This window comes from Triturus cristatus, chromosome 2_2, assembly GCF_964204655.1.
Source record: "Triturus cristatus chromosome 2_2, aTriCri1.1, whole genome shotgun sequence".
NCBI classification, from domain to species: Eukaryota; Metazoa; Chordata; class Amphibia; order Caudata; family Salamandridae; genus Triturus; species Triturus cristatus.
The window spans coordinates 997437748-997450452 of NC_140582.1; the positions used below are offsets into that span (position 1 = coordinate 997437748).

At 42.3% G+C, this 12705-nt stretch overlaps 1 protein-coding gene across 2 annotated transcripts in view; it reads left to right on the forward strand.

Annotated features, from left to right (window-relative positions):
- Window positions 1–12705, forward strand: part of ZBTB49 (zinc finger and BTB domain containing 49) — a 174205-nt gene that overhangs the window by 29175 nt on the left and 132325 nt on the right. For both annotated transcript variants that reach the window (XM_085642425.1, XM_085642426.1), the window contains exons 2-3: window positions 10497–10669; window positions 10899–11995. In XM_085642425.1, the coding sequence (XP_085498551.1) occupies window positions 10518–10669; window positions 10899–11995 (1249 nt within the window). In that variant the 5' untranslated portion in view covers window positions 10497–10517. The remainder of the gene's footprint in view (window positions 1–10496; window positions 10670–10898; window positions 11996–12705) is intronic.

Genomic DNA, 12705 nt, shown 5'->3' on the forward strand with positions numbered 1-12705 from the left:
CTATAGAGTTACTGATTCACAACAATTAAAGCATTGTCAAAGAATAAAGTTAATTTATATTGTACCTTAATTCTACAGTTGCCATTTCCAAGCATTGAAAATTACAATTGTTACTATTACCCACTGTAACCAAAGCTCACTTTATTCACCTCAAAGGAATGGAAGGCTTATTGGAAGTCAAACTCGATACATTCATACCATCCAATTGTCATTAGTGAACAATTCCTTGAGCCAGTATTTTTTTTTTCAATTGAACAGAATTTTATCACTTCAAATCCTTGGGTGGCACATATATATAATATTATTTCTATATAAAATCAACTTAAACTACGCAAACCTTAAAAATTCAAAAGGGATATTTATAACTTAAATATATTATTTTCGTCTCACCCTAAAATTACTGTAACTCTCACACCTCAGTACACAGTGCTGTCAACTCGCTAGGCACACTACATTAACTATAACTTGCTATTTTCCTATGCGCTGCCTATACCCTTTCATGTTGAATCATTTATAGCATGTCAAATTATAGCATTTATAACCAGGCTTATGCCATGTGAAATGACTTCATTTATATGAACGCTGTGCATGGTATTGGGCCAAACCATCTTTTGAGGCAGAAACGTCAAATTGTAGAGGAATATAGCCGTACAGCAACATACTGTCCCCTCTTCCTTACTGTCATTGTTGCTGGAGAGAGGAATATGACCCTACATCAGGAGCTTATCATGGCTCAACAGTGTCCTCCCCAAAAGCTTTCGTTTTTTTCCTGTATTGCTCGCCTGTTTCCTGTTAAGACTTTTGGTGTTGGTTGGTCTTGTTGACCTTTGAAAAAAATTAAAACTTCCCCCCAAAATATTTAAAAACAAGAAAAAAAAGTTCTTTTTAGAACTAACCAAATATCTCAATAAATAAAGAGCTTATACCAATATTAACCATAGTTTTTCAGGTATTAGAATGCTAAAATTGTGATTAAGATTGAGATAAATAGAAAGTGTGAAGTATGTTAAATATAGGCCTTATGGTCGCTTCATAGTAGGTGCTAAGTTAATAATAAACTATTACTGTGATATCTGATTGTATGTAGAGTTGAGAGGAGAGTTGTGGAGTGGTACAGAGTGAAGTACAGTGTTGTATAGTGGGAGAGTGTCGTGGAGTGTTATTGGGTAGAATGAAGTGTCTTTCGTTGAGTGGAGTAGCGTAGCGTACAATGGAGTAAAGTGTAATAGTGGAATTGTGTGTCAGTGGAGTAGGTAGAGTGGCATGTAATACAGTAGAGCGAAGTGCCGTGTTGTAGAGTGTCTTGCAGTGAATGTGCATAGAGTAGAGTAGCATGTCGTAGAGTGGTGTAGCATGTCCTACAGTGGAGTGTCATGGAATGACGTGTCATAAAGTGGAGTGGCGTGTCTTTGTATGTCATACAGTGGTGGGTCGTAGAGTATCTTGGAGTGGAAGGACGTACAGTGGAGTGACGAGTAGATTGTCATGTAGTGGCATGTCGTAAAGTAGTGTGGCGTAGAGTGTCGTACAGTGGGAGTGGCGTGGAGTGGCGTAGAGTGTAGTAAAGTGTCATGGAGTGGCGTGGCATGTTGTAGAGTGCAATAGAGTGGAGTGGAGTGGCGTAGAGTTGTGGGGCATAGAGTGGAGCAGTGCGTTTTAGAGTAAAGTGTTGTAGACTGGAGTGGTGCATCGTAGAGTGCAGTGTCGGGTCATAAAGTGGCATGCTCTGGAATGTTTTAGAGTGGAGGGGCATAGAGTGGAGTAAAGTGACTGTAACTGCTGGAAGGTTCCTATCCCAACCGCTAAATGCCAGTACCAGAAATTGGGTCATTAATTTGGGAGGGGGTACTCATGCCATCTCGATACACATACTCTGGTTGAGTCAAAACACAGTTCTTAGAGAATCTTGGCTCAACCACTGGTAACAATGGCTCTAACAGGAAATGCCCAGGAATGTGCAAGGTTGAAGTAGTCCCAACAATTTTAAATTAAAGGACACAACACAAGAAGTATCCCAAAGCAATTTAGGAAAATAGAGAGAAATTTGGTGAGCAAAAAGACATTAAGATCATCAAGATATGTTAAGGAGAAACCATAGATATGGATTAAAAAAGTTTATGGCAAAAAGTGCCAGTCAAACTCACTGAAGGTTGGTCTTGATCAATTAATCGAAAAGTCACAAATCCATACCAGGTACCAGACTACATTCCCAGTCCCTTTTTTCCTTTCCAAGGGGATCATGCAATTTCTGAGGGATGTACATTATACGTGAAACCACAGTGTAAATGGGGGCCTATGTAATCTTATCATTCTCTCAAACAGTGCATTGTGGGAAGTTGGATAGCTTTATACCAAAGTAGCTGATCCAACACCTGGCACTCCCCCTTTCACGTGGCATTCAAAGTCATCCGTGATTGGAGGTTTGTATATGAAAATATTCTGTATTTCAGACAATTCATTCAATCCATTCTCTTTTTGTCCTTAAGTATAAGATTAGCTCGTCTACCAATCTCAAAAAATGTTGAGAAAATTATTGCTTCGTGTCTCAGGGCAGTCCATTTTAAATCTTAGGTCGTATGATTCTCTTCCAGGAAATGTTTCACCATAGATACGCTCAGTGTTTTGCATCTAATTCTGAATTTATGTTGCCCTATTTGTTTTCTGACTTCCTGATTTGTTTTACCTATATATGCTCTCCAGCACGGGGATAACAGACCGTACACCACATTTATAGTTTTACATGTGGTGAATTCAGAGTATTTTATCGTATTTTTACTGTAGCTGAATTCTTCCCATTCTGTTGTACCTGCACAAGTAGAACAGTTTCCACTTTTGTGATGTCCTCTAAATTGTGGGAGTCCGAGGAAATTCCACTTACATGTTTTGTACCTGTCAAACAATAGTTGATTTTTTTAACTGTTCTAGGTCTGAGACAATGTTTCAGTTTTTTGGATGACGGTCTTAATTTGTTGCTCCATTAGAAGTTGTAACACAGCCCAAGCGGTCTGTGTCATTGGTTCAGTACATGCATTCCATGCCTTGTATTCTGGGACTTAATATGATTCTTTTGTCCTGTGATTTGACTATTTGTGCTTTATCTGAGAATAGGAGACTTGAATCCTTTCCAGAATAAACTACCATCTTCTATCTTTCACAGCATGTATGTTTATTCAATACCACATTTTGGCAATGCCTGGAGAACCCTATACCCTCTGGCACCTTCGGACTTCAACTCTGTCTTTTAACTGAGATTTTACAAGATTACAGCGCATTAGGTAGTACAGGGTTTTTCTACCTGATTTCAATGACTTTCTTCATATGGATGGTTATGCGAGGCTCCGATTTTGTTTAGTTCTTCTTTACATAAATTTGGGAATTTTTTAGCAGTTCGCGCTATCCCAGCCCTGAGCGCTTAACGTTTGCGACGAGTGCCCCACACGCTGCTGACTGATCCTACTACATGCTGTCTCAGGCTGCTGCACTTCCTTTCACAGACGCTGCATCACGAGATGCGGGAGGCTTGCGTTCACATCTAGGCTTGTGCAACTGCACTCACTTCGTTTGTCTACGTACGTGGGTCATCGCGCCTGCGGTTTGGAAAGCTAGTGTGCTGCACACTGCTGTTACGTGGCAGTACACAGACTCCATTCTGTGGCATATGTTCATTCTTCTGCAAAATGTCATGACGTGTGAATTGAGAAATTCTTCAGCCGCACGCTGTTGTTGCGTGGCGGTACTCTGACTCTATTTTTTTCTCCTTTTCTGCAAACATGTTATCCTCTGTGTTACTACGAAGAAGGATTGAGAAAGGGAAATCCTAGATCTTGTCCACCATATTGAAGCCTGATTAAAGTTGACTGGATTGAAAAAAGGAAAAATTGAAAGAAACTTCCTTAAAACACTTTTAAATGTGGACCTTTATGTCCTCCAGTACATGCAGGATGGTATTGCTGCAGAATTGCAGAGGCTACAATTGGTATTTGCCCGATTATAGGCTCATATAGTTTCAGATTGCTTATCTAATGCAATTGCATTTTGTTTTTCTACAATTCTTTTCCCCACATGTTCTGCAGAGTATCATTGGATTCTAGTATCATATTGGAGACTGGGGATCTTGTCTCTTGATTTGTTTGACTTGTTTTTGTGTTGTCCTGTGATATTCAGACATGCAAAAAATTTCCCCTCCTCCATTTTTGTCTGCCCACACCTGGAAACCAGTGCTAAAATGGTAAAAGTGCAAAAAAAAATGTTATAATTATTTGAAATTTGTTGGTGCATCCGATGCCAGTGTGGGATTTAATGTACCATGTATCCGGAGGGCACCTCGGTGGTGCCCCCTGAATCCCTACCATCCCTGGTGTGGTCTCTGACCGGCTCAGGGAAGCCAGCCATCACCAGACATATTTTTTGGAGCCCAGGGTAGAGAGCCCCTACCCTCTGGGACCAGAAACAATGCACATCTTGGGCAGAAGTGTCATGCCTCCCCCTCCCCTTTCCCCCCTCTCCCGGATGGGCCAGTGCTTGAAGAGGGAAGCTTCAAAGGCCTGCCACCTTTGCAATGCGACCCCCAGCCTTGGCTGTTAGCAGCAGATTGCAGCCCCTGGTTTAAACCCCCTCTTTTGGCGGGGAAAATCAGCTGGGAAAAGTTCAAAGGAGAAGGAGGTGTGCCTACCTCTGCCAACCCCACCCTTAAGGTGGGGGAGGCAAGGTGAAGCACAACTTTTAGTTCCCGCTATCTTGTAAATGGGGGCACCTCTCCAATTAGGGCTAGGTCTATGCCCCCCTTCCACAGGAGGGTGGCATAATAGAGGGTGAAGTCAACCCCGGGTAAGGTTCTCTGCCTACTACTCACCTAAAACGCCTCCTAAATTTAGTATTTAGGTGGCTCGCTCAGACCTGGCACTCAGATCTGTGATGACCTAAGAAGAAAGAAAGCACCCTGCAGCAGAAGACAAAAGACATCTGCCTTGGCCCCAGCCCTAGCAGCCTGTATCCAGCTTTAACGATCCTGTGACCTGTCTTGCAGCTAGCAACCTCTGAAACTCCAATCTCGAATGGGCAGCGCACCTGTCCAGAAGAAACCTGTTCCAAAGATACTGGCGGATCCGCGTCTCCTGCCCACTCTACATCCAACACCCTTGCCCGATTCTGAGTGGCTGACCTTTGCAGTAAAGTTTCCTGGCGATCCTGACCTTCTATCCAATGCTGGCTGACCTCTCCTGCCCTCCACAATGGTGCCTACAGTGTGAGTTCAGAGGCTCCCTCGACTGCGACTGGCTCCGGTAAGAAGACTCCGACAATAGCTGACCTTTCCTTCCCTCCATGATGGCGCCTGCAGTGTGAATCCAGAGGCTCTCCCCAACTGCGATTGGCTCCATTGTTTCCCTATGGCACTGGGGAAAGTTACTTTGGAGGTTTTCACTGCCAGGGCATGTAAAACATTAAATATAAATGCCCTGCTTTTTAAATACACTGCACCCTGCCCTATGGGCATTCAGGGCCTACCTTGGGGTGATGTATAAGTATTAAAAAGGAAGGTTTAGGCCTGACAAATGGTTTATTTTGCTAGGTCGAAATGGCAGTTTAAAATTGCATCTTGAGGCTACAAATTCAGGCCTGGCACATTTTACAGTGCATGTCACAATATGTGCTGCAACCACGTTTACAGTCCTGGGTACGTGGAGTACCTTATATAAGTAAATATAAGTAAGTTCATTTAGGTATAAAACAGAAAGCACAAATACTCGAACACTGTGCCGGAGGTTAGCAGGAGCAGTGTGTGCTGAGTCGTATGCCCAACAAAAAGGGCTTCAGGAAAAGAAGGCAAACATCTAGGGGAATGGCACACAAAATATGGTCATCTCCAACTATCATTTTAACCTCCTGTTCAAAACTCTAACCCAAGTTAAAGTTTTTTACCACAAAATCCTCATATCTACCAAAACCTAGTTTCTCAGCGAACCAGATCCACACAGATGGGCATAACTTTTTGAAGCCTCTCTTCAGCATGTTTGACCTGTCCTCTAGTCTCTCCATGTTTTGGCTTCTGCATACAATTATTCACACATATCACATACTTGCAGTTTTCAAATGCGCTGCAATATATCTTTTCCGATACTATCGTGCATTTTCCCAGAGCGCCCACAATCTTGTAATGATAGCAGATCTTTCACTGCTTTTGTTTTCTCTTAAAATGGGTTTTCTCCAACCCGTTATCTTTCTCTTATCTTTTGCAATCATAAGCGTATTTTACAATACCAATTTTGAGGACATCGATTGCTCATTTATGGCTCAAAATGACTTACAGCCCATATATTTCCAGCAAGTTGCTTGTGGAGCTTTTGTGTATTTATGAGAATTTGGAGTCTAGTAGTCTCAGCGTAAATCGGCTATAGAGTAGGTTTTGCTAAATACTAAAGATTTTGCTCCTGCAGGACAGCTAGAAAGAGGCAGTGGGACACTTTGTTAGTCTTATGCAACTTTATTTATTTTATTTTCATTTATAGTCTTCAAGCACAAACGTGACCATCATGGTATCAGAGCGCTGTACAAAGAGAAAGCTGAATGAGGGTTGCAGGACATTAAAGCACCAGTCTCGTATGATAAACTGTACGTAGAAGTCAAAGAGCAAGTTACAAAAATAATAAGATATAAAATAGAGTGAATGACTGTTTCAAAAAGTGTTCTCTTATGGCACATGTTCTTATAGTAGTAAGGCTTTAACTTCCTTCATGAATTACCTGAATGAGGTCTTTGTTCTCGTTGAGGGCGGTACGGAGTTCTATATTTTTGGAGCAGATCCGGCAAAAGTGCAGCCATGTGTTTTCCTTTCGTTGAATCTGGGTGGTTCAAGTAAGAGGGATTTAGCATCTCTAGAATCCTTTCTACCAATTCTTTGATTGCTTGATCCTATTCGCCATGTATTTTGGGCCAGAATTATGCAGAGCTTTGTGTGTTAAGTATGCAACCTTCAGTTGGATCCTAACTTAAACTGTGAGCCAGTTGAGTGCTCTGAGTGATAGGGAAATTCAATCATAATTATGTGCGCCTGCTCTAAGTCTTGCTGCTGCATTTATTGTCGCTTTCTATTGGGGCTAGGCCGGCTTTAGGTAGACCTATGAGTGTGGAATTCCCATGTTCCAGTTTTGAGAGCACTAGAGATTGAACCGTCATTTTGAGGGAGTCTAGCGTTCTGAAGGATTTTAGTTTTCTTAGGCGGTACAGATGAAGGTTAGCTCTTATGTTTGTAGCTTGTCTTGAGCTTGCATGTATAGATTTGAGTCTAGTTTAATGCCTGGTGAGTTTACTGACTCATAGAAGGTTTTACGAATTGGGGTTATGGGACCATAGTTGAGGTTGTTGCGGGGCTGGGAGAAAAGAATGAATTTGATTTTCAGCGGATTTAGTTTTAAATGGTTGTTCCAGCCAGTCCTGTGTTTTCCTTAGGGTGTCTGCCAATCTCCAGATATCCTCTTCATATCACCTCCTGTTGATATCTGCTACATCAGATAGGGTGTTACTGATATTGACTCTTTGTTGTTGGTTCTTCAAGGAGGGGAACCAGTTAAGAACTGCTCCCGATAGACCCATTCTGAGTTCAAGAGAGTTTGCGGCTGACAAACCCACTGATAAATAATAATAATAATAATCCACATTTGTAAAGTGCAAACAATCACCCGTAAGGGTCTCTAGGCGCTGGGGGCCATCGGGAAGATGAAGCAAGCTATTGCACAGAGTCACATGGTGCTGGGCTAATCTGCCGCCGGGGATCGAACCGTGAGCCCCCGGGTTCCGGAGTCAGTCACCCTGGCCGCTGCGCCACACCTCTTCCTTAAATCCAGAGGTATTAGTAGACAGGGTTCGTTTTGGTCAAGTGATGTTTGAATATCTTCTAGGATGTTTAGAATGGCAACCTCAGTATTGTGTGCAGGCCTGAAACCTGAGTGGTGTTTGTCTAGTAGGTAAAAATTCTTGATGTGTTCACATAGTTAATCATGTGCGCATTTTTCTACCACTTTAGCCAAGAAATGCAGATGGGATACATGTCGGAGGTTGTTTGTCTTTCTGGTCGGTGCCCATCTTCAGGCATTTTGGGAGGGATCCCTGTTAGAGAGATGTGTTCACAATGTTTGTCAACAGGGAAGTGACAGATTGGTGGATCTCTTTCAGGAGTTGGTTGGGAATGGGATTGTTGAAGTGTGTGGTAGGTTTCATGGATTGAATGGTTTTCAGGATTTCCCCCTCAGACAGAGATCTGAAACTTTTTCCAGAAGACTTCATTCTTTCTGGGGCTGGACGGATTGTGATGATCAGTGCTCTTGCTGTGTGATGTGGGGTTGATGGATTTCCTGGGCTGGGCACTGGCTTGGCTGGGAATAGAGTTGCTTATGGTTGAGCTTTTATCTTTAAAGAAAGTTGAGAAGGTGTTGCACATGTACATCGAGTTGTTGGCAATTTTGGGTTCTGACAGTGTTTCCTGATTGCTAATTTACTATGTCAAAGATTTTTCTAGACCTGTTCTTTGCTCTGTCTAGTTGTGACCTGATCGTTATTGTTTTGGCTTTCAAGATAGCGTTTTGGTATGAGATTCTGTGCATTCTCAACTGTCCGAGATTGGTAATGTTTGGGTCCTTCCTCCAAAGTCGTTCCAGATGTCATAGTTGACTTCTTTCATTGTTTATGTTTTGGTCAAACCACTTTATTAAAGGTCTTTTCTTTGGCCTTTTTAGACTTAATGGGGCAGCCTTCTGAACTAACTTGGTCATACTGCTGTTGTAGAGATGCGTCAGTTTTTGAACCAATGATGGGGCAGTCCGAGGTGCCAAGGAGGTTTGGCACAGATCCTACAGTTCTGTTTACACAGCTGTAATACCTCTCTCAAGTTTTTTCCTTCTTGTTTACCCATGGATTTTAGTTTATTGTGCGGATATTTGGAAAACAATTTGATGGCGGTCTGACCAGTCTGGTAGGGTGATGAGGTTTGGTATGAGTTGCTCTTTTGAATGTTTGAATCATGTTGAGGTCTTGAAGCAGGCCGCTGAGTGCAGCCAATGGGGGGACTGTGTTATTGTCCTAATGCACGTTGAAATCTCATAATAATATTATATTGGATAGTGAAGTAGAACTGGTTGTGATAGTTTCCATAAGTTTCTCCAGGAAGACTGTGTTGTCACCAGGTGGATGATATACAAGGAATGTTTTTGCAAGCAGTTTCTTTTCAAGCTTGATTTAAGCTCCCGTGAGTTCAAACGATGATGTATCTCCTCGCGAGGGTGAGTTTAAGGATAGGGAGTTTCTGAAAATTATAGCAAGACCTCACCACAGGTTCCATGTGCGGTGTAGGCGTAAGATGGCAAAATCCAGGGGAATGAGAAGGTCTAGTATTGGAGTGGCCGTTGGATTGAACCAAGTTTCAGTTAGGAAGAGAATGTCTAAATCATGCACTAATATCACATCTGCTATATCATTTGCGTGTTTTGCAGCTGAGCAGCAATTGTGCAGCATGCATTTAAGGGTTGTCATAGTTTTGGGCGTTCCTGTGGTGGGCATGGTGTTCATTGCAATCGGTAGCAGGTTATTGTGATTGACTTGTGGACAGTTGTATCTCTGGTTTATGTAGTTTGATATCTTGATGGTCAGGATGTGGGTAGTTGTTTTAGAAGAGGTTTTCTGTGCGCCTTGATAGTATGTTAGCAGAGTGTTTACCTCTTTTTCTGCTTGGCTTTTCAGGGCACTAAAAGTGAGTCAAATACTTGTAGGTCATTGTCCGCTCCATGGATAAGGATGTTGCAATTTTTATAAATTGAGATGGTAGCTTTTGCTTTGACTATGGGGCCATAGGGGAATGTTCTGTGTGATTTTGACTGCCTTGAGGGAGTAAAAAGCATACCGCTATTTAGCTGTGCGTCTCATGTGGAAAATCAGATCCTTCTTAATGGCTCCTTTTGAGGAGCAAATCAGGAGTCCAATATGCGAGTTTTAGGGTTGCTCCTTAGAATATTGTGTGTTAAAAAATGTTTGCTACATTTTTGGATAAGTCCGGAGGGTAGTTGATATTGAGTGAGTTGGTTCCAGAAAGGGACAGAGTGGGTGCGTTTGCATTCTTGTGGCCCAACATCTTTCTATATTGGTGAGTTCAAAATTAGTTCCCCTAAATTAGGGGAAAGGACCAGCCCTTAGCAGCCACGTTCCCAGGACATTTATCCACATATTGGTACTTTCGCTTTCTTTGTACAATGGCATCAGAGCAGGAGCATGGTGTATAGACCGTGTGGTGGCTCACGCAGACAGGACTTAATATTTGTTTGGGTGCATTTGCAAGCATTCATGAGACATAAATGAGCTCAAGCATTGGCTTAATTAGGGTTCGCATGGATTCTAAATATGCTCTCTGGATTTTTGGATTAATAGAAAAATGTGCAGCCTGTGTGGTTTAAGTGGTCTTTCTCTGTTGTATTGCAGTGTATCTGTGTAATTCCATGCTTCTTTATTGGCAGCCTCGAATATGTATTGTTAGGATGGACTCAGCTTCGAGCCACAGCTTGCACCTCCTTCAGCAGCTTCATGAACAGCGCATTCAAGGCCTTCTATGTGACTGTATGTTGGTGGTAAAAGGCGTCTGCTTCAAGGCTCATAAGAATGTTTTGGCAGCTTTCAGCCAGTATTTCCGGTAGGTTGACAATTATTTCTTTGCTACCTTGTTTACAGCCCATGTCGCTGCTGCTTGTTTTTAGGGCTGACAAACAAGGTGGACGTTAGCAATAACAGTTCAACGATAGTGTTTATTAGGTGACTTCTTGTTTGCGCATGTTCTTAAAAGCACTATTAATTTTCTAGCATTATCTGCTCAAACATTTCTTATGGTAATGATCTGAATATATGTCTACTTCACTTTACAGGTGTTTGTTTCAGAATTCACCCTCTCAAAAGAATGATGTGTTCAATCTGGATATTAAAAACGTCGGCGGCATAGGCCAGATCTTGGACTTTATGTACACCTCGAATCTTGACTTAAACCATGACAACGTGCAAGCTATGCTGGACATTGCACAATGCCTTCAGGTGCAAATAGTACTAAATATGTGCCACTCTTTTTTAAACCCACCTACTTGTGTGGAGTCCTGCATCACATCGAATCAGAACGCCTTTCCGCGCCTTGGTGCTTCACCAGTAGCTTCTGATTCTATTTTGGATGGAACGGCTAGTACTCCCTCAACACAACCCTCTACGATCCAAGCTGAGACACTAAGTAGTAAAGTTTCTGTTAACCAACAGTTGGAAGGCACCCACTGTTACAAGCCAGATGATTCTTCAGGCATCGCACAAAGCCATTCATCTGGAAGAGCGGAAAGCACACTGCTGACAAGCCACCATTACAAACTCCGAAACTTTTTTAGCAAGCAAAACAAACAAAATCAAGATGCTAAACAAGAAAGCAAAGCGGGTCAACCGAGGCTGCTCAGCGAGCAAGCAGACCCGTATCATGGGGACAATCATGATTGGACTATGACTGGTTCTCAGAGTATTTCAGGATCCACTGAAGCCTTGCCATCCCACTGTTTTGGTGAGTGCTCGAATTTATATGCTTCCGTTAACGACTCTGGGAATATATCTTTACAGTCTAATAGAATGATGTCTTTGAAGAAGGCAGTGCACCTCAAAAAGTTGAACTTCCTAAGATCTCAAAAAGCAACAGATCAAGTGTCTTTTGAGTCTGAAGCAGATGATCGCAGCATGATTGTGGAACATGGGACCAGTCACACTGCGCCCCTAACTGACCATTCGTCTACGTCGGGCAAGGAGCAAGAAATAGCTGATCAACCGTGCTCTTTCGACAATGATATTCAGCCTATTGAAAAGGAAACGTGTCAGAGAATTTCTGCTTTAGAAAAACATTCACCCACAACACAGTTGCAAAGAACCTATCCCTGTGATTTATGTGGGAAGAATTTCAAACATCCGAGCAATTTGGAGCTTCACAAACGTTCCCATACTGGTATGATCTTGGTTTTGGTTTATATGGTGTTAAAAGTACAGAACTTAAAAAATGTAATCATGATTGCTGTGGTTATAATCTTGGTGGTTCCACAACATCGGGTAGATATTAAAGTCCAAAGGTTTGAAAGCCATAAAGCTACAAAATATACACTTGACATGTAAGGGTTAAATGTATACATCTGTTTGCAGTTTTATATAGTACATGCCAGACCAGAGGGTTGTCTGAACATTTGGCAGCAGGGATAAGAGCCTAGTAATCTGTGATAAAAGTCAGGTACATTAATAGACAGGTTATCTTTAAAACAAAGCAAGTTTTCTGAGTTATGTTTGCATAGCTGCCAGGGTTTTAGACTGCTTATGTGTGACATTTTCATAATATCATTGTACTTATGAGTGACATTCAGCGACCATGAGTGACACTTTCCTGCGACCAAAATCAAGCAATGAAAACAAGGGAAACATAAAATATCAGAAATTACACCCACTTAATCATCTTAAAACTGCTGCAAAACACCGATATGGAAGGGCACTAACTTAGCAGGAGTTCTTTGTTGTGATAAATGGTTGCCAAATTGCCAGTTTAACCCCTTCGCTGCTGCGGACATTCCGCTGCAGCGCTGGGGGGGGCAGCGCGGCGGGCCTGTGCTCATGACGGAGCCGCTCCGTCATGAGCCACAGTTGAGCTGTGCTCATGACGGAACGGTTCCG